Raw genomic sequence first — 23417 nt, 5'->3', positions numbered from 1 at the left:
CAAGACATGCCTGGTGTTCTGGAAATGGCAAATGTCTCTTACATCATCCAGTTAAGTTAACCATTTTCTGAAATGTTGAGAGCATTAGGTCAATTTGTCTCATATACCTTCCCTGATTGGACTGGGTGGAGTTGGGTCTATGCCCTGAAACAAATACAGGCATCAGTCATCTGCATAAAGCAAGATGAACATCAACCAATTTGAATACTTTGTAAATATTTGATCTTTTTAATCAAGTATTCTTGCCATGGAGGGCATACTGTATATAACATACAGTACAACATTTCATTTGACAAGGTGTTACAGATTTTGGAAAACAATGCTTCATTATAAATACATTACTTTAAATTAGAAACAGCATACTATCCTGTCATGACACAATGTGTTTTTCTTCCAGAGTTTGAAAGGACTCACTATCCAGATGTGTTTGCCCGAGAACGCCTTGCCAACAAAATAGACCTTCCGGAGGCCAGAATACAGGTAAGCTCCATGTCATATGATTTACTTAGGCTTACAAGTCAGTACAGTCAGAATGTCTTAGTGCTTGTGTGTGTTGCAATAATATACGTTTTTATCAAACCCTTTAATTGACCTAACCCCAATCCTTAATACGATGAATATAACCGGTTTGCATATGGCCACATTAGTGTTGTTTAAAAGGTGAAGACATTAAAAGGAAGACATTTGAAGCCCTCTCTTAACCTCATTTCTATCATTGCATGTGCAGGTTTGGTTTTCCAATAGACGAGCAAAGTGGAGAAGAGAGGAGAAACTGAGAAACCAACGTCGCCAGGTGTCCAGCTCTTCCAACCATATCCCCATCAGCAGCAGCTTCAACACAAGTGTTTACCAGCCCATACCACAACCTGCTACACCAGGTACTGTAATACTACATACAATTGCATACTCTACCACACAAAATGTATTTTAAAGCATGTTTCAACAGGCCTTTTTTCACAGAAGACATGTTGTTTGTTTGTTGGATGGAGCATGGGATTTTCTTGACCAGAGTATTACAATATTTCCTCAAGTTTCAAATAAATTGCAAATATGTATAGAAACTTCTCAGACCACTCCTATGGCATCATCTATGTATCTTGTGTCCTAACAGAAACACAAAATTCAAGCAAATCTTGGCAAAATACAAAACATGGATAGCTGTTTTTCTAAAATGTCTCTGTTGCAACAGCTTGCTCACTTTAGCCGTGTGTTTTGCCATATACGTTTATTTGTGATTTCCAAACAATGACCAATGATCTCTACTGCGTCCACCAATGTCATAAAGACATTATAATAGCTTGTATGTACGGTTACATTGCATGGAATATAACAAATCTCATTGTTCTGTTCATTTCTCCATCCTCTCTAGTGTCCTTCTCTTCAGGATCCATGTTGGGAAGGTCGGATTCAGTTCTGTCCAACAGCTATGGCCTACCCACAATGCCCAGCTTTAGTATGGCTGCCAGTCTGCCTATGCAAGTAAGATTACTCGACTAAACAGCAGAACACACAACTAACCAATCACTGCAACACCCATCTGGCTTCAGCTGGGATTAGGCTTAGGGTTAGGGTTGTGCTGATATACATGTGATGGTCAATGTGTTGACACAGTTGCTTTAAACATCTTTGTGGGAATGTTTGTCTTGCATGAACTTGGCTTATCATGATCCTGGTGGTGTTGGGGGGCCTGAATTCACTTCTACCCGTTAATTGGATTTACTAATTGACCTATCACAACCTATTGCGTCTACAGTATGAGAGTTTACCGCCAAACCTGGATCCACCTGGATCGGCAAGGTCTTACTTCCGCTCACTTGAGGGAACCTTATAGGATTCCAGTGTATATATATAAGGTGTTGCCCTAACCAAGTGTGAGTCTGGCAGCTGTGCAATCTTACCTTATAGCAGGAGAGGAGTTGTGTTCTGATTGGTTCTCCCAAGCCAAATGGTTGGGATGTTTTCATTTGAGTTATGGTTCACAGTTTATACAGGCTTTTATGATTTGGTCGTTACAATGTGACAATTGTTTCTTCCGACCCAATGTCCAAGGAAACATTGGGTCGGTAGAACTGAACTTAGCAGCTTTAACATTATTTTTGACAACCTCAAAAACCTCCATTTCAAAATCAGTTTCTGGACTCAGAGCCTCCAGCAAAACAAACACTGATATATGTAGCAAAGAAGTTGAGGCTCATTTAATTGTTGCTATGTCACATGGTTTGGTTACACATTGTATTAGATGGATCCAGACAATGTTTGATCATGGATTACGGAAGGGTCTCAGACCACCAACATGAATAAAGACACATAATACTGGGAGCTAAACCTTGTGGGACCAAAAAGTATTCACATACGTACATTTTGGAACTTATCGAACATATACAGGATCTGCAGATTTAAGCTTGGGTGTATTGGTTTCACCCATCAGTGGGGGGAGGGGGTCTTTGAATGAAAATACCTCTTCACACTTATATGGCTTGTTTAAAGTAGCCTTTCCTGAGGGAAAATAAAGTATTACTTAAGCAATTTGAAAGGGAATTGCATGCAATGTAAAATGAACAGCTTAGTTAATTTTCTTACGATAGTTACAAGACTTTAACAACACTGCTAATGTTGCATATGACCAACCCAATGGAGAATGGCTCATCAGGGTGTTACATTCTGGTTTTAATGTTCAAAATGATTTGATGTTTCCAGGCATCCAGCCAGAGCTCTTATTCCTGCATGCTGCCCACCAGCCCAACTTTAAATGGAAGAAGTTATGAGACCTATACTCCTCCACACATGCAGCCACACATCAACAGCCAGTCAATGACGTCCTCCGCAACATCGTCAACAGGTAGGAAGTAAACTGACTACAGTTGATTCTCCTCAACCCTCCCCTCCTCTATAATACCTTTGATTGATGTCAGTGTCTTCACAAGTGGGATAATAGAATTGTTTAAATGTAAATGCAACATTTGGGGGAAGCTTTGAGAACATTAAAGCCTTACCCGTTAGACTCTTAACATCAACACGTCACCAAATGCACATTAATAACAAAACGGAAAACTGAGAGGCCAACCCAATTGAACAACACAACAACAGTTCATATCACAGCACAATATATCATGTTGTGCAGCATTCCATCAAATGGAAATATTGTTCATTTTCTTCAAATCACACAAAACTTGATGATTTTTGGTATTTTCGGAATTTCCCCTAGTATTTAAAATAGAGTTCTGTCGGTTTGCACAATGATTACAGTAGCTGTACAATTTTCATAAATGAAGATAGAAGGTCCAGGGAGAGCTTTCCAGACAAAAACTAAAACATACTTAGATAAAATAAAAATATACAGAGCTTCTTTTAGGTCTTTCCAACCATCTGCACGTTTTTTGATTTTAATGCCTTGTGTGAATTCTATACATTATGGGTTTGCATACAGGAAAAACACACCATTAGACTTTGTTTTGGTATGTCTGTCAACTCTAATGATCCCTTTGCTCCATCTCATCAGGTCTGATTTCCCCCGGGGTCTCAGTTCCATTGCAAGTTCCAGGAAATGAAGTGGATATGTCACAGTACTGGCCACGCCTGTAGTGATGTCATTTCTGACAGCAACAGGACTTCTGCAACAGGACTGTATGGGACCTTAAAGCATCCCCTATTCCTATTTTATAGCCTGAATGTGAATGCACCAGTCATTGACAAAAAGAAACTGCACCGCAGGAATTACTCTGATTAGTGTTTGTGCAACAATTCCGGTGACAAGCAGGACAGAAGGATGATCAATCTTCCAACTGAAGGATTTAAATATCACCACAAACCAGTGCAAGAGGATAAAAGGTCTTTGAGAGTTCTGCCCTTGAAGCCCAGAACAGAAAGCTCTGTCCCGAGCTGTTCTCTGGAAGCTCAGGAAGCTGGCCCATCCTCTGGCAACACTAAACTCCATATAGGAATAAAACGCTGAGTGTCCATGTGGAAAATCTTTGGGAAGACACATTACCTCAACTTTCAGTTCCTGATGTATATCACATTGGTGTATGTAGCAAAAAAGACTTTGACTGAAACATAAAGGGAAGAACTTAATGAAACTTGAAATGAACTCTCTGCTGTGAATTTGTTTCATCAGCTGATTCCAAAAGCTCCGGCCGGGAATGTGTATAGAATTTCAGAATGTGGATTCTGGTGATATATGTTTGGTATTGTAAAAACTTGACCTGGATGTGATTTGCTAACTAGCATGGAATGAGAAACTGATAAAGGTTTAAGGACAAAAATATCAGTTTGTTTGACCAAAGTTTGTATGTCCAGAAATTAAACGGTTAACAAACCATTGAACGACTGGAGGCCTCAATGCTTGTTTATGAAAAGTGAACATAAGACTGTGTCTGGGATGTAAATCTGTTTCTAATTTGAAAGTGTAAAGTATTTGTCTTCTCCAGTGATCTGGGAAGGTTTCCATAATAAAGTTATTTCAATTATAATCCTTGTTATGTTATATGTATATTGTTTTGGTTGTATTAATAGAATGTTTTGTTGAACCATCCTTGGTGAATCTATGATAGGAAACATTGGAGCTGTTCTGGAGGATTGTGGTAAATCTTTTTACTGGGTTCTACTGGGTCATTTAAAGAAGGTGTTGGTGTTAGATAAATATGTTTGCAACAGAAGTGGCAAGACAAATGATTATCTATATAATAAGTGGTGCAGGAACTATGAAGCAGTAGTGACTACCTGCAGGCCAGGGAGCCGAAGCGTGTGCCAAGCTAATCAGTATTTAGAGCAAGTTAGCCACAATAACTCCCACTAGATAGCTTGTTTGCTAGCTAGATTGGGGTACCCTGTTAATGCAGTGTTTGAGGAAACATATTGTTCCTCCTGAACCTGCACAGCATAGAGCAGGGTTCCTAGTATGCAGACAACAGAAGGATACAAAAACAAGCACTTAAAGGCAATTTAAGCTTACTCGTATGGCACTACTACACAACACAAGAAAATCCAGTTAGAGTTAGAGGCCATACACATGCAGCGTGTGGAGACTCAAAGACACGGGGCACTCGCACTGCCAACTTTTCGGTGGCACTGAGGCAGGTTAAGTCTAACTGGATTGCTCTGAAGGCATCGTTAATGCGTTGGAGGCTGCCTTCTGTGCGGAACAATCAATCAAAAACAATCAAAGGAAGCATACAACACTGTTCCTGTTCACCCACCACCTAAGTAGCAACAAACATAGGACCATTTTGAGAATGTCTTTGCTTACATTTACTTTTGGGATTAGCACCTTCCCATTGGCTCAAAAATGATGGGTCAAAGTCCATGAAGTTGCACAGTACCCAGTACTCAGTTGGCAGCCACAGAGGACATTCTTGGTTTTGGTTGTCTTCAAGTTCAAAGTTGGCAGCACTGCACCAACACATAAATAATGGTAATATTATGATGCCATGGTGGGCATGTCTTTGTTTCCCCTCAGTATCACAACGATTAGTGGTTTGATGGTGCATTCAGGGAGCCAGCATAAACATCAGCATCATTGGTCAGGTTCAGTTAGCCATTACTGAGGTAGTGTGGTTGTCTAACAATCGGAAGGTTGGGGATTCGATCCCAGTTCCCTGCAGTCAACATGTCGATGTATCTTTGGACAAGATAAAGAACCTTTAGTTGCCCCTGATGGCATGGCCAACGTTGTGTGAATTAAAAAATAGTATCCCTTGAGCAGGTGGCACCTTGCATGGTAGACTATCTGCCTCTGTTTGAGTAGGTAAGTGCCTACTTGTATATGTTAAAGCACTTTATAAATGCAGTCCACTTACTATTCACCGTTATTGAGCAAAAAAAAGAGCTTATCGCGCACGCCATTCTTCCTCGATACACTTCCAGTGGAAAATGCAGAGTTTTATTCAATAAAAACTATTTTCACAAAAGAAAATATAGCCAGTGACTTCCACTTTTGTAATATATCAATTATGTTGGAACAACACCTTTTGCTGTTTTGTTCTCCATTTGTAGCGTGTATGTGTATTTACTACCATCATTTGGGTTTGGTTTCATGAATCAAAAAATTACAGCGATTGTGTGAATGATTTCTCAACAAATAATCATGCAGGTGCTTTTCTGCCCAAGATAAAGGACATAATGGATGTTTCTAAAGAAATCCTACCTACAATCTGAACATATTTTTTATTATATAAATATAATCTTATTAATAACTATTAACATTTCCATTGGGGCAGCAAAAACTATTCCTGGAAACATGCTTCTTCAGGCACTGGGTTAAAATCAAACTTAAATTACCTGGAATATTTATTTTAACCTTTCTTTATCTGTATCAAATTATGTTTACATTTTATATTCTATAGCTGTGACCATATAAATATTAAATCAATCCAATGTTGCATCCAATAGGGTATATCGAACTCCAAAGCAAGCAGAAATCGAAAATGTGTGGTGTAGTAGGACACACACACACACACACACACACACACACACACACACACACACACACACACACACACACACACACACACACACACACACACACACACACACACACACACACACACACACACACACACACACACACACACACACACACACACACACACACACACACACACACACACACACACACACACAAAGGTACACGCAAAATTCATACACTGCGAATTCAGAATTGACACACTTGAATAGGAAAAAGCTATTCATTGGCTCTCTCCTTCTGTTTCATTCATTCACTCAGCCTGTCATCTCTTCCTGTCTTCCAGCGGCCAGCGGGTGGCTGCAAAATGAGAATGGGGTCGACCTCTCCTCATTTACCTAACAAAAGCCTGGAAGAAAGAGAGAGAAAGAGGAGCTGACGGCTGTCACAGAGAGAAAGAGAGAGGGGATCCGAAACAGATGACCTGCAGCTCCACTCTGAAAAGTTTCATTCCATTACATCTCCCACAATTCTCATCATGTCAGCACCTATCAATTACTGTCTGCATCAAACAGCACAATAGGAACTCTAATCATCAAAGAGCATTTAGAGAGTGATCAATGAGGGCTTCCAGCACTGTAACAAGAGGGATGACAAGATCATTAGATCACTCCGGTCATAACAGTGTGTGTGTGTGCGTGCGTGCGTGCGTGCGTGCGTGCGTGCGTGCGTGTGTGTGTGTGTGTGTGTGTGTGTGTGTGTGTGTGTGTGTGTGTGTGTGTGTGTGTGTGTGTGTGTGTGTGTGTGTGTGTGTGTGTGTGTGTGTGTGTGTGTGTGTGTGTGTGTGTGTGTGTGTGTGTGTGTGACCGTATTGATAATGAGTGTGAAGAATCATTATCAGAGCACATGTTTCCTAATATATTTAGCCTATTACATTTGCAGCTTATCATAAATCAAGGCATGAATAAACAATATTGGTCAATATCCCCCACATGCAGACTGACTCCTGCAGTACATATTGACATGTACATATAACATTCATCATGTGCCGTTGTTTCAGAACCATGGACAGTGCCGTTGCTTGTGATGGTAGCTGTTTCTACCTCAAACAGCTGTTTTTACTGCTTCATGTACTGCTGCATCAAAGCTAGTTTAGTGGGAATGCTGCGTAGAAGAACAGATAGTTGGAATGCTGTTAACAGCATTCCAACTATCTGTTCTTCTACGCACAAAAATCTTTATTATTCCGCCTGTTATTTTGGCCCTCTTCTTCTCCCACATTCCACATCGCAGAAACTCCGTTCAAACATCAAAACGTTCAGCTCTCATTCATAACTTTCATAATTCCTGAGATATAGCCCATAATTCATCATATTTTTAACATTTTAACTTTAACATTGCACAGCTCGTTAAGGCAGAGTGCATGATGTCACAGCTAGAGAGGAGGACCGTTTGAAATGTGCCTTCATATATTTTTTTAAAACTGCCATAATTCCCAAACCCTACATTCCTGAGACATCATTTTTCATGACAAACGTAGCAAAACATCTCGTAGCTTGAAAAATGACAAATAATTAATCAAAAAATAATTAAACAAAATTCCTCTTGAGGGCATGAAGTTACAAAAACTTTCAACATGCCTCAATTAAATCCCGTTGTAATTTCAGACTGATATTTCCTCACAGCAGCAGCCACACAGCTTTAGTTAATCTGCCAAAAAGGCCTCATTATTGACCCGAAAGTACACTTCAGATACTCAAGGTCCTTGAGATGCTTCACGTTTTGAAATTTCACCGATATCTGTTACGGTTCTTCAACAAAACGTTCACATGCAAGAGGTTTATCTCTCATTCAGAACGATGGAAACCTTTGATCTCTGGACACCTCGTTAGCTCAAATATAAACACCTGTGTCATGGAACACGATGACGTCATCACTCCAACTGACATGCTCGGAGCAGCAGACTTCAGATAATGGTTAATGGTCCTGCCCTCAACAGCTCTACGTCAATTATGGGGTGTCATCATATGCTGTTTTCATGGAAACGCATCTCTCGCCATAAAAGACCATGTCGCTATACATTAACTCCTATGAAAATGTTCAAAAAGTGCTCAAACTTCACATGTGTGCTAACAGTCCAGCCGTGAAGACATCTACGTGAGAGTTTTGAGATTTCTTCAAATGTCGTTGCCATGGCAACACAATGCTCGCCTTGAAACACGGTTTTCTCATAACTTCAGTAAAAATGCTCCAAACGGCCCAAAACTTCACAGGTTTGGTAACGATGCAGCCATCAACGCATCTAAGCGTATTATGGGGTGTCATCAAATGCCGTTGGCATGGCGACAGATCATTTGCCATCAAGTTAGTTCAAAAGTTTGCAGTTCAAATATTCTGCTGCTTTTCCAATAATTGTTACTTTCTTTTCTTCTCTCATCAAACATTCAAGCCCCCTGTGTTCATGTCTCACTTCAATCTAAATTCTTCACTTTCTTCTTACACATTACATTTCAGCATAGCAGTTTTGCGTCAGCTTTTCAGCATAAAGCATTCCCACTAACAATCTCTTCAGGAATTGCATTCTCTCGTTCATAAATGTTGCGCTCTGATAATAGTACGTATATGTGAGGATTTTATAAAGAAATCCTATTCTTTGATTTTCAAAACTTTGTGTTGTCATTTAGTCTTACTCAGTCCATGGTTAATTCAATTTGATGTATTATATTATCATAATTTGTACCACTTCACACTGGTGTATAAGAAATATAGGCATATGTCTGTTACCATGCATATTCCCCTCACCCCCATGTGCCTTTCATTTAAGGCCTCCTATGTTGGTCAGGTGTAAGGGTTCAATGAGTCTTCACTCTTGGTGACTACTCTTAGTTAGTCCATCCAATACTGTAACAAGATTATTTACGTAACAATGTGCAATAACAATATTTACTAATGTCATATACCAATGTTACACTTACCGATTTATCCGAACTATAAGTCGCGTTTTTTGCCTGGCTGGGAGAGAGAGAGCACAGTTATGAACTGTTAACGGGGGTGTGGGGGCGGAGAGCACAGTCGTGAACTGTCAACAAGGGGCGGGGCGCATGCTCGTGAACTGTAAGCGCCGTGTTATGCATGCCCACTGCACCTCGCGGGAGTGCTCACAGTGTAAAGCCAAACCTCACAGACATTTCAATGATTTGTACGACAAAGTTGGGTTTGGAAACAGTATCATTTCCTTTTTGGCAGGCATGCATAACACCGGAGCCTCGCTGCAGGGAAACTTTGGTGCTGTTCCGTGTTTGTTTGAATCCGTCAAAATGACCGACTGCTTTCAGATTTTTCCGTCATTGTTAAAAAAAATCCGTCATAGACGGAAAATATTCGGTTAACGCGACCTCTGACAGCGACACAGAGGATGAAGACTTCAGTGGATAAATGCGACTTATACACTGAATCGACTTATATATGTTTTATTCCTCTTAACGACAAGTTTTTTGACAAGAGCGACTTATACTCGGGCGTGACTTGTAGTCCGGAAAATACGATGTTTATTTTATAAATACTGCTGCTACTAACCTGTCTACCTGAATGAGTACTTCTGTAAATGATAATAATTTTAATTTGAGATACTATGTACATACCTTTTATGTGTAATAGTGTTCTATTTTTTTTGTCTCAAATTTGCTGTAACAATGTGAATTTTCCCCTTTTTGGGACGGATAAAGGATTCTGATTCTCACAGAATATATTTGGACTCAGACTCAAGACCCAAAGCTTTTATCTAGGTTTGAGAATGAGGCTTTTCACCATAAACAAAATATTAATCCTCAGACCTATAAATCCTTAGAATCCCCCAAATTGTTAATTTGAAGTAAGTTATTCAATGGATAAACTGAGTTTTTTTGTATTAAACAAACCTCAACGAATGTTTATAACACTTGTACAGACAGACAGACACACACACACACACACACACACACACACACACACACACACACACACACACACACACACGCTCACACACACACACACACACACACACACACACACACACACACACACACACACACACACACACACACACACACACACACACACACACACACACACACACACACACACACACACACACACACACACACACACACACACACACACACACACACACACACAGAAAGCAGCTTGCTGTCACAGTCCTCTCCCAGCTGCTGATGTCTTCATACAAATAACCATCATTTACATTCTAATTAAAAATCATCATTATGTTGATCATCTACATCCTAATGAAAAACATTTGCATGGTAATCACAGCGGGTTGTATTGTGACAGGGAAGCATTCTGCCTTTTCACAGATTAATAAAGAGACAGGCAGAGAGATAATGGAGAAGTGAAATGAAACCCAGTGAGCAGATGGGAATCAGCTCATTGTCTCAGTCACTCTGACATCTTCATTTCAATCAAAGACACTGTACACAGCCTCCAGAAACACACTGTTATTGTAGGGGGGGGGGCTGTCCTGCAGACTCTGATAATACCGGAATAAAGACCTGCTGTAGGATCACAATGGGAGCTTTTCAACTGAATTATTTTTTTTGTCAATGGGGGATTCCTATCAAAACACTCCCCCCCCCACCCCACTTAGCATCACTGTGAAATAAATACAATCCCTTCTAATGGTAGATACCATTGAAGGCTGAGAATTCTTTCAGCTACACAAAAACTTTTTCATCACACATATGGCACGAAGAAGCTACATATTATGCACATATGAAACATCTCATATTTTCATATAATGTTCAGGTTATGTGTGGAGATCAATTGACAAGGAATCAGAAATATTGTAAGGACTTAGGCTTCATTGCACAACTGGATACATTCTGACTTGAATTATTCTGCATTAAAAACGTTTCATATAATGTTGCCGTTGTTTAAGGCAGAACCTATTCACTTTAATTCATCAATACTTTTGTATTCTTTGTGCGCTGTGAAGAACGTGAGAACGTTTTCTTCGGCAATAATTGAAATATTGAAAACATTTGTTTTGATGAATTTGTGTAGTGCCTTCTAACAATGTTGCTGTGACAAAGCAATGTCCCAAAGAGGGATCAATACAGTATCCATCTATCCTTCCTTACTTCCTGCCTATAGGAACCATATGGGGTTAAGTATCTCTTCCAAGAACACTTCGACAGGTTGACAGCAGGAGTTGGGTATCAAACCACTAACAGTGAGCTCAGTAGAGGCCACACTCCCCCCTGTACCTAAGCCACCATGCCACTGTAGAGTTGATAAAGAAATTAAATCTGGGGTGGGACTACAGTGGGCTTCCTTCCTAGTGTAGTGTTTTAATTACAGTAATAATTGCTTTACCTTCATTGCTGTATCATTGGAAAAAAGGCAGCTGGGGGGTTTTCATGAGGACTAAATCTTTGTTTGAAAGTGGTTTTAACAAATAAACAGCTGACAGTGCTCACAGTGGTAGAAAAAAGCCAAAGTCTTAAGTAAGTGAGTGTCCACTTGCTAGCGCTTTATGCAGCTTTAGCTGCTTCTTGGTCTTTAAGGAGCAACAGTGGATGGAGCTCACTCAGTTGTCATGGAGATAGACCTACAGACATGCAAGTCCTGTGGCTGCTGATTTCAAAGGTAAGACTTTAAGGACTGATGGGAACAGAGTGGTGCAGTAATGAGTCCAACAATTGGTATATGATTAAGCATTTTATCACTTTTAGTTCCCGCATTTTTTGTGTTAAACACCGGAAATGGGGTCTGTGCTTAACACAAGCGGGAGAGATATTCACGTTTTATATCCCACTGGTAAACGACTAATGCGTCTATGTGTCGTAAAAACAGCAGTTGCTAATAGGTGGGTAAATGAGACTACTAAACGCTATGACTACTATAAAAGAATAATTGCATGTGACATTGTGTCGACAAAATACTGTTCCTAAACTCAAAAATTAACTTTTTTAATAGTTTTTTGTCAGTATGTTCTGTTGCTGTTAAATATTTAAAATGCCAGACTGATTGAAATGTAAGACAGCCTAACGGAGTGATGACCAAATGGCCATTCAGTGTAGCATCAGGCAGAGTGTGGGGTGTATCACACTAACTCCTGAGCCAGCCTTGTAAAGGTCTTTGCTCTCAGTATTAGTGGCTTTTCTTCTGGACAAAGGAAGGGTTAGGCTGCTCTGCACATCAAATGTGGAGGTCAAACTGATCCACGTATTAAATGGAGAGGCTGGCCGGGGCCACACATCACACAGCGAGGCTGGACTGGGCCACACACTGGACACATTTAATCTGAGCCCGGCTCTGCCATGGGGACACAGAGCTCAGACAGACAACACACAGCAGAGCAGACTTACATCACCTCTGGCAGCTCGAGTGCTCCTTCTCTTCATGGCTTTTCTCCTTTTCTCACTCTCGACTGTGGACAATCTCCTTACACCACAATAGCATGAAGGATCCCTTTAGACCATAATACCTTGCTGCTGCAGCATGGACAATCCCATCGAGCTACAAAGCACGACATTCTCTGCTGCTCAGCTTCAATTAGCTGTGCTCTGATACATCTCAATACAGCTTCAATACGGCTTCAGTTAAATTTAAATATGGCTCAAAACATCTCAATTCAACCTCAGTGCTTCTCAATGCAGCTTCAATACTCCGTCCCTACGTCTTAATACGGCTCAGTACATCTCAATACAGCTGCAGCACATCTAAATACGTCCTCAGAGCTGCTCTGTGAGAGCTTTCAGCGTTCACAGTCTCCACCTGAAGCCCTCAGCACGCTGGCTCACTTTGTTGCTGCCGGGGGAGAATGAGTGACAGAATGGTGAGAATTCCAGTCGGGATGCTCAGTCAAGAGTTCAGCTTGACTCATAACGACGGGAGCTTAACGCTGACTTAACAAACTGAATGGTTGTCAGCGCCACTAACTGAAGTAAGTTGGCCGGCTCTGGACGTCCTAAGAATGGCTAACGCCGCCTTGGATCAACATTTACCCCAAATAATGTGCGCCTGTGTTTACTGTCCTCTGCTGAGCTCTGAATAGAAGAATAAACACTTAGCCAGGAACTATCAGGTGGAACTCAATTAAGGGAAAAGTGTTTATAACCTTGTGTCTATTAATTTGTTATTGTAGCAATGTTATTGTAGCAATGCCTATATGCCACACTTTCAAGACTTTTAGAGTAAAACATGCATTTTTGGGGGGGGTTATGGATAAACTATTATTATTATTATTATTATTATTATTATTATAAACTACTACCAAACCATTGAAAGCAATGGTATACAGAGGATAAGGAATACATTAACATGCATGATTGACAGAAATAGTCTTATATCTATGTAGGCCGACGGGCAGTGGCGGCTGGTGGAAAATATTTTTGGTGGGGCTATGGAAATGGTGACAAAAACCATACTAGGGCGGTCCGATTTTTTGAGAAATGACCCCTTAAATTATGACTTCTGGTGATGTTAGAGGGGGGGGGGGGGGGAACTGCAGAACACTGGTGTTTTGGGAAGACTCAAATTATTTAATTCATTAGACTAAATACAAAAATTGTGTGTGTGTGTGTGTGTGTGTGTGTGTGTGTGTGTGTGTGTGTGTGTGTGTGTGTGTGTACTCACGACTGTTTCCACTCGGACTTTAATACAGCTACACCATTGTTTGGTTTCCATGGTAGCGCGTCTCTTTAGCAGCGCGTAACTCAAAGTCTGAGAGGGTGAGGAAGATGAAAACTGAACAAGAATCGACAACTCGACAATCTGATCACTCCTTTCCTTTAAAATACAGGTCCAGCCCACACATATGCTCCATGGTGCCACAGGCATTGCCCTTACAACTACAATAAGCATGTAAATGTTAATCTACAGCTCCGGCGATCCACTAGCAACGGAGTCTACACCTGCAGACAACTACTGTAGCGTCACCTTGGATACGAGCCCAAACAACTCACAGACACACAGGCCAGGGCGCTGAAAGGGTGCCCTTTGAGCATCAGATCTGACAACGCTGATTGGCTGAAACTATGTTTCGGCGGCATAGTTTACAGATAGAAACAGTCAGCTTGTTGGCTGCTGCTGCTCTGGCTGAGGGCTCCTTTCTACCGCCCGGACGAGAGAGGGTAATGATACACGCTGTGGCCAGCCAGGAAACATGTGACTTATCAGTAACTTTAGACATCGTAAAACAATTTTAAACGAGATTTTATTGTAGATTATACATTTTACTGATACCAACTATATAATATTTACCTTGTTCTTTAAAAATAAAAATAAAAAATATATATCTTTTGGAAATATATTTTTTTATTTATTTTGAATTTTTAATGACAATTAAATATGTGGGAAGAGGGGGGGCGGCACCCCTAGCGCCCCTATGGGCCGGCCGCCACTGCCAACGGGTGCAAACGCGTCAAAACGGCCCAAAACACTTCCATTAGAAAAACGCTGCAGTTTCAAAAACAATGCAAATAAAAAAACACAAACATGCCTGAACACATGTTAATAAAGATACAACTACACCAACTTGACAACATATGCAGCATTCACAAACTTGATTAAACAGGAGCGGTGTTTACTAAAAGCGCTGCACCAACGAAGAAGCTCAAAACACAACGGAAACCAGGGACACTAAAAAGTGACGCACACAGCTGGGACCGGAGCACTTGTTAACGTTCTGGGATTATAAAACTGTCTCTGTTGTTGGAAAGCTTCCTAAAATATAAGTTTAATCGTATTATTTTATGAATGTTATCACATGATTCATCTGACATTATTTCAGATCTGCTGTAAGCTAGCTAGCTAACGTAGCTAACCTGGTCATTTCAGATATACTGACAAACACTTACAGTTATGAGATGGCAAACACTGACAGAGACATTTGAACAACTTTATAATCCTGAACGTCAGCACGTATTTGCATCGTTTCTGAAGCTGCAGTGCGTTTCTCCTTATGGAAGTTTTGCGGGCCGTTGTAGCACGGTTTGCACCTGTCGGCCACCGTATAAATCTTGATCTTAATCCGTCTTGATAATTGTAAATATGATAGACAATAAATAATGGTTTTGGGTCTGTGTACCTGTATCGGGATTGCAGACGGAAATCAGCTATTAGCTCAAAACTGGCATTCAAAAATCTCTTTTCTAGATTAACTTATTTGTATGCATGTCCCTTGTTCAATAAAGACATTTACAAATATCAAGAATCAATTTATAATGTGGAGTTGTTCATGAACGCATGAGTTCAACTATTTCTGCGCAGAGTTGAACTTTAGAACACAACTTTGTGCCACTGCCAAAAGTCTGTATAGTGCTAACCCTAACCAGGGACTCCTAAATGGAGGAGGCTTTCTTCAACGTCCAGTCTCTTGAAAGATAAAGGGCGCGATCACACCAAAAGGCCCATCAGTCAAAAGGGTGTCTTCTTGTAAAATGTGTAATTTCTTTTATTACAATATCTTTTTTTATCTTTAGTACTTTTTTATGCATGCTTAGATAACGTTAAGCCGTCTTTGGCCCTTTTCTGCTGTAACAATGTATCCTGAGTCCTGGATCCTGAGTCCTGCATCCTGAGTCCTGCATCCTGAGTCCTGGATCGTGAGTTCTGGATCCTGAGTCCTGCATTTCGAGTCGTGGCTGAACCTGTCTCTGCGGTTCTGCCTGACTCTCACACTCTTTTTTGGGCCGGAATCGAACCTGGGTAATCGAGGGCGGTAGTGGACTGTTACAGCTGGAGACTCGCAACAGCGGTGGACTTTCACAGCACCGCTGCGCCGGAGCCGCCGGAGCCTCGCAATGGCGGGTGTTTGTGGCGCCGGATTCGGAGGCGGATGCGGTACCGGCGCAGCGGCGCTGTGAAAGTCCACGGCCCACTTATGCCAGAGCCAGCGGCCCACCGAAGGCAGCAGCCCACCAACGGCAGCGGCCCACCGGGAAAAGTCCTGAATCTCCCGATGGCCAATCCGAGCCTGCTCACACACACACACACACAACTGAAACCAAAATAATTTACAGACATAGGTAAAAATCTCTCATACATGTGAAACACTCTCACACACACACACACACAACAGCGTTGCATTCGGGAAGAAAAGCAATGTGGAGCGGCACCTCACCACTTCATAAGGAGTTTAGCCGTGACACTTTTCGAAATCCCGTTTGTGTCCCCCCACTTTACAAATAGGCCAATGTTTATTATTATTTTATAACGCAAGCCGTCATCGCCATGGAGGAGCACACAGCCTCTGTGAGCGAGCGAGACAGAAAGAGAGAGAGCACACCTTTATATACTTAATATAGGCTTGTTGTAAAAAATAAAGTAAGAAATCATTCCAACGTGTGTACTATAGGACAGTAAACAAATAAAACAGTTCAAAAGGGGAGTGATTAGTGTTACGGGTGAGCGAAGCAAGCAGGACCCTAATGCAGATAACACTGAAAATACCTTTATTTCAAGGATACACGGACAAACAGAACACTCCCCGGTGAACACAGTCACAGACAAACGACGAACCAACAATGAAAGACAGAAAAAACAGAACTTAAATACACACAGGACTAATCAAGGAAACAAGAGACAGGTGAGGAGGGAGGAGAAAACACAGGGGCACCAGGTGAACACAATCAAGAAAACAGGTAGGAGGGAATAGGTAGGAGGGAACACAAACAGACAGGAAACCAAAGACAAATCTAGACAAGACAAAACACAACACAGACAGATTGTGACATTAACCCCCATCAAGGGACGGACCCCAGACGCCCCAAAACAGTCCAATAAACGTCCAAAAAAACCAACGTCCAGCAGGGTGGGTGGAGGTGGACCGGAGGAGGGACACAAAACTAGGGCCACTAGGGTGGGTGGAGGGAGTCAGGAGGACGGGTTTGGGCTGACAGCCCAGGAGCACAGCGGAGGGCCCGGAAGGGATCTCGGGCGGACGGCCCGGGAGCAAGGCAGAGACCATGGAGGGGGTCTCGGGCGGACGACCCGGGGGCAAGGCAGAGTCCATGGAGGGGCGAAGGCCACAGCGTGTGAACTCAGGGGGCCGAGCATGAGGGCAAAGGCAGTGGCTGGAAGAGTCAGGGGGCCGGGCCCGAGGGCGAGGGCCGCGGCCGAGAAAGTTAGGGGGCCAGGCTCGAGAGCGAAGACCGTGGCACTCAGGGGGCCGGGCTCGAGGGTGAAGACCATGGCACTCAGGGGGCCGGGCTCAAAGGCAAAGACCGCGGCTCTCAGGGGGCCGGCCCCGAGGGCTAAGAAGGCGGCGACGGGACAACTCCGGAGGCCGGGCAGGACCTGGTGTCGGCCGGACAGGAACAAGAGCCAGTGGGACAGGCTTCGGCAGGATCCCTCACAGAAGAGGACCAGGAGTTGGCAGGACCCCCAGCGAGACAGATGACGGCGGGACCTCCAACGGAACAAGACATGGGATAGGCAGGACTCTCAGTGGGACCTCCAACGGAACATGACATGGGGTCATAGAATTGGCAGGACCCCCGGCAGAAGAGTAGTTAGCGGGGCCTCCAACGGCACAGGACATGGAGTAGGGACTTGAGAGGGGACTCGAGAGGTGACTTGAAAGGGGACTTGAGAGGGAACTTGAGAGGAGACTTGAGAGGGAACTCGAGAGGAGACTTGAGAGGGGACTCGAGAGGTGACTTGAGAGGGGACTCGAGAGGGAACTCAAGAGAAGACTTGAGGGGAGACTTGAGAGGAAACTGGAGAGGGGACTCGAGAGGGAACTTGAGAGGGAACTCGAGAGGAGACTTGAGGGGAGACTTGAGAGGAAACTGGAGAGGGGACTCGAGAGGGAACTCGAGAGGTGGCTTGAGAGGGGGCTCGAGAGGGGACTCGAGAGGGAACTTGAGCAGGGACTCGAGAGGAAACTGGAGAGGGGACTAGAGAAGGGGCTATAGAAGGGACTAGAGAAGGGACTAAAGAAGGGACTTGGGAAGGGACTAGAGAGGGGTCCTGAGAAGGGACTAGGGAAGGGACTTGGGAAGGGACTAGGGAAGGGACTAGGGGAGGGACTGGAGAGGGAACTAAAGAGGGGACTAGAGAGGGGACCAGAGAAGGGACTAAAGAAGGGACTTGGGAAGGGACTAGAGGAGGGACTAGAGAGGGGACTGGAGAAGGGACTAGAGAAGGGACTGGAGAAGGGACTAGAGGAGGGACTTGAGAAGGGACTTGGGAAGGGACTAGAGGAGGGAATAGAGAGGGGACTTGAGAAGGGACTAGAGAAGGGACTAGGGAAGTGACTAGAGGAGGGACTTGAGAAGGGACTTGAGAAGGGAATTGAGTAGGGACTAGAGAAGGGACTAGAGAAGGGACTTGAGTTGGGACTAGAGGAGGGATCATGGCTGCTGGTGCCGGAACCAGGGCCGGAACCATGGCTTCTGGGGCTGGGATCATGGCTGCTGGGGCCGGTAACGGAGCCGGAACCATGGCTGCTGAGGCTAGGACCGGAGCCGGAACCATGGCTGCCGGGGCTGGAATCCTGACCTTGCGCTTCCTTCCATGCTGCCTTGAAGCCTTGTGGAGGCTCAGAGGTCCTCCAAAGGCCAAACGAGACCCAGCGAAAGTGTCCTTGAAAGGAGCCTTGTTGGGAACTGTGGCCGGCAGGGGGCTAGCATGCCAGGGGGTAGCAGGCCGGGAAACAGGTTTGACCTCAAAGTTACCGAAAAAGTCCTCCACCCACTCGGGTAGTAACTCCTTTAACCAGGGCCTTGAGGTTACTTATAATTGACTGCCTCTCTTCACTACTGGAGGCATATCGACAGTCGTTTTTAAAGCACATTAAATTGTACTTCACCTCGTACAGGCAGTCTGCTGGGTCCATCTTTGGTTGGTTCGTTCTGTTACGGGTGAGCGAAGCAAGCAGGACCCAAATGTAGATAACACTGAAAATATTTTTATTTCAAGGATACACGGACAAACAGAACACTCCCCGGTGAACACAGTCACAGACAAACGACGAACTAACAATGACAGACAGAAAAAACAGAACTTAAATACACACAGGTCTAATCAAGGAAACACGAGACAGGTGAGGTGGGAGGAGAAAACACAGGGGCACTAGGTGAACACAATCAAGAAAACAGGTAGGAGGGAACAGCTAGGAGGGAACACGCACAGACAGGAAATCAAAGACAGATCTAGACAAGGAAAAACACAACACAGACAGATCATGACAGATTAGTAAAATATGCATAAATTAAAAGAAAGAATGCTATAGGTAAGAAGAACATAAGATAAGAATAAACAAGTTTAAATGATTTGTTATTGGTTGTGATCATATTCTAAAAATGTTTGGATTATTGAAAAGTATACAGCTCCCTTTCATATGAGTGTTGAGAGCTGTATCAATAATTTCATTTTGTGCTCAAATTGCATCAGATTGATGCATTTCACTTCAAAATAAATCTTCTCGGGGGTGCATGCCCCCGGACCCCCCGAGAGGATGTGAGGTCCACCCCCAAATAAAGCAGGTTCAAATAATTAAATTGCATACATTTTCTTTCAGTAAACACTGAAAAGGGTCCCACAGACCCAAACAGCTCACAAAGGTTAAAGGTAAGCATATAATAATGTTAAAATGTGCTAAATATATACACTGCAAAAAAACAAAAAAAGAGGAGTAAAAGTAGCTCACGACTTGTTTTATTTTTTGAAAGTAGCTCTCATCCTAAAAAAGGTTGGAGACCCCTGTTATAGAACGATACATTTGACAATTTTAAGCTTGGCCTACCATTTTATTGAAGCGATGAGGAACAGGGGGGGCTTGAAAAGGCCCACCTGTTCAAAGTGGGGAAAGGCAGAAAAAGTTTGAGAACCACTGGGCTAAGCAAGCTAACGTTGCAGCTGCTCCGTCCGCACTCCAATAACGTCATACAGACCAGGGTCTCAGTGAGCCGGTAATTTCCGTTTTTAGCTGGTAACATTTATAAAAAACCTGCCGGTCAAAATGTCCGGTAATAATTAGGGATGCTCCGATCCATCGGCCGCCGGTCATTATCGGCCGATATTCACTCTTAATAGTTTGATCTGTGCTCTCTATAAAGGTCGATCAGGAGAGCTGGATCTGATCGATATGGACATAAACGCGAGTGAAGTATAACCGGACGCGAGAGAGATCAGATCAGCTACTGAGTCTGACACAGACACGCAGCTCTGCATGATCACGTGAAGCCCCGCCGGCTGTTTAGCGAGCTGCATGAGACGGGCTGTCAGGAGAAAGAGGGAGGGAGAGAGGAAAAGAGATGCTCCGGTTCTCCAGTGTTATTATTCAAAGTTAATGTAAACTTTTGAATAATGTACTTCATCTACTATAAGCATGTAATAATTATGTTGTTTGTTATTTGTGGAAGCGCATATTGAAAAATTCATCTGAACTTTTCGATCTGTTATGATTATAAACTAAAACAATATAAAAATGAGCCCCATTAAGTGAGTTTTAAACATCAGCATATCCGGTCATAGTCCGATAATTACCTATGGGCTCAGAAAAATCTCATGCACACAGAAGGATTCACACTTGTTTTTCATGATCCGCAAAAGGATTCACACTTGTATTTCCGGATCCACACTTGTGTTTTTAAATGCACACACAAATGTGTTCCGTTTAATATACATGTAAATAAAATCCTAATACAGAAAAAAGTTTTAAATGTGTATTTTTTATCCACACATATTTGTTTTCCGTTTAAAACCTCTGAACCCGCTTTCACAAGTGAGAGAGATAGAGAGAGGGGATACCGCGGTACCGGCGGGGATTGTTGTTAGCTTCTGCTGCGCTAACGGATATAAGAAGCTGTTTCTACAATAATGTGGAGGGAGAGTCCTCTCCTGTCAGACTGAGAGGCTCAGTGAGGTAAAGGACTCTGAGGGCTTAGATAGTTCACTTTAGTCGAAGTTATCTCAGTGGGTTTGAGACCCACTGAGATAACGTTTTGATCACAATTTATGTAAACAAATATTTCCAAGGCACACCTTTATAATTATTAGGATAAATAAAAACAGGTTTGAAATCATTGCAATGTATACTATAGGACAGTAAACCAAAAATATTGTTTAAAACTGGAGAGATTTTAAAATATACATAAATAAATAAATGTTAACTGGTAAAATAAGATATGAATGAACAACACAAATAAAATAAGTTACATGTATTTGTTATTGGCTATGGTAGGTTATTGGAAATGTTCACATACCTACTTATTTGATGAATAAAATGCAAACCGATCTTTTTCATATGGGCGTTTTAGAGTTGTACCCCCTAGATCAGTCTCTAATTGGGCGCTCAAAGTGCACCAAATTGAAGCATTTTAGTTTAAAATGTTAAAAAAATCTTCCCGGGGGGGTACCCCCGGACACCCCGAGAGGATGTGAAGTCCACCCCCACAATTAAAACATGTTATAATATATAATAAATTTGAAGCCTTGTTATATAAGCTGTGCACCATGTCAATATATTTCTCTTTTTGCAGTGTATTGGTCTTTTGTAGAGGTTTTTCATTGCCAGCTAAAATCTTGCCTAGCAGCACATTGGTCAGAACCAGCCCTGGTGTCATCCCCACAGCACCCCCCATTTGAAACATGTTCCCACGGCTATGGTCGTGAGTAAATCTGAGTTTGTCAGAAATCGGGAGAAATGCGGGAGTGTCCCGCGAAAATCGGGAGGGTTGGCAAGTATGACACACACACACACACACACACACACACACACACACACACACACACACACACACACACACACACACACACACACACACACACACACACACACACACACACACACACACACACAATGTTCGTATTTAGTCTCCTGATTTTAAATGGGAATTAAATAATTTGAGTGTTCCCAAAGCACCAGTGTTCTGCAGTTTGTGTGGGCCTACTGTACTGTTGCACAGGAAGATTCATAGCTAACCACACCGAAGATCATGGATTATCTCATATTTTTAAGCCTCAATTTGACATCTGATTGCCTATAGATGAGATAAATTACAAGTACGAATCGGGTGAGCGTCAGGGGAGTCTCAAAAAACCCTAACACAAATGCACAGCGATCCCTGCACAGAAAGCAGTTTGTGTTTGCAGGTTCAGGGGTTTTAAACGGAAAACAAATACAGTATGTATGGATCAAAAATACATATGTAAAACTTTTTCCTGTGTTTGGATTTTATTTACATGTATATGAAACGGAACACTAGTTTGTGTGTGCATTGAAAAACACAAGTGTGGATCCGGAAATACAAGTGTAAATCCTTTTGTGGATCATGAAGTACAAGTGTGAATCCTTCTGTGTGCATGTGTGTATTATGAGACTGTTCTGAGCCCATAATTACCTGCTAACGGAAACTGCTACACAATTATTATTATTATTATTATTATTATTATTATTATTATTGAAACACGACCTGTAAGTTTAAAATTTGTCCGGTAAAATTAATTATTTCCGGACACTTGACCGGCAAGAAAAAATCGTAGCGGAAACCCTGATATCGACATATAATAAATAAAGCAGCAGATTCATTCGCCATGCTATTGACATTCTGTGGTTTGTACATTTATAAACACTGATATTTGTCAAGTTTCTGAACAGATGTAAAAAACTCTGAGCCAGAGCCAAGGGCTGATGATTTGGTTAAGATTCAACAACGTCAGTGACCACATGTTGGGATTCTCACTGCTGATTGGCTAGCGCGAAACGTAATCAAGCAAATGTATCGCTCTTGTTAAAAAAATTAGGAACCGAACCTTTGCATAGGAGGCGAATTTGCATCAATCCTCTTGTTCCACTATTTTGGTGCCAGGATAGCAGGTGGTTTCTGTGGAGTGGTCCCTGGTTCCCACTCGCAGTGAAGGAGTGGTGTAGGGTTGTTTAGCTCTGAGCCCAGGATTAGCTGAACATAGTCCAGGAAGCCTATTTAACAAGTTAACAGTGTTTGATAAAACAATGATACAATGAAATTGCAAAAATTGTTAATAGCTGTGCTCCCTCCGTTAACTATTC

The 23417-nt window shown here is 42.4% G+C and overlaps 1 protein-coding gene and 1 long non-coding RNA gene across 6 annotated transcripts in view; one reads left to right on the top strand and one right to left on the bottom strand.

Moving 5' to 3' along the window:
* Positions 1-4456, top strand: part of LOC307040447 (paired box protein Pax-6-like) — a 22919-nt gene extending 18463 nt beyond the window's left edge. For all 5 annotated transcript variants that reach the window (XM_079683286.1, XM_079683287.1, XM_079683285.1 and 2 more), the window contains 5 exons: positions 398-480; positions 728-878; positions 1370-1479; positions 2698-2839; positions 3500-4456. In XM_079683286.1, coding sequence (XP_079539412.1) covers positions 398-480; positions 728-878; positions 1370-1479; positions 2698-2839; positions 3500-3582 — 569 coding nt within the window. In that variant the 3' untranslated portion in view covers positions 3583-4456. The remainder of the gene's footprint in view (positions 1-397; positions 481-727; positions 879-1369; positions 1480-2697; positions 2840-3499) is intronic.
* Positions 1-23417, bottom strand: part of LOC307040448 — a 25664-nt gene extending 2247 nt beyond the window's left edge. The window contains exon 1 of the long non-coding RNA XR_013808493.1: positions 23162-23417. This is a non-coding gene — a long non-coding RNA (uncharacterized lncRNA). The remainder of the gene's footprint in view (positions 1-23161) is intronic.

The sequence above is a fragment of the Notothenia rossii genome, assembly GCF_949606895.1.
Source record: "Notothenia rossii genome assembly, chromosome: 5".
NCBI classification, from domain to species: Eukaryota; Metazoa; Chordata; class Actinopteri; order Perciformes; family Nototheniidae; genus Notothenia; species Notothenia rossii.
The sequence above is the reverse complement of the archived record's forward strand: the minus strand, read 5'-3'. Positions and strand labels throughout refer to the sequence as shown.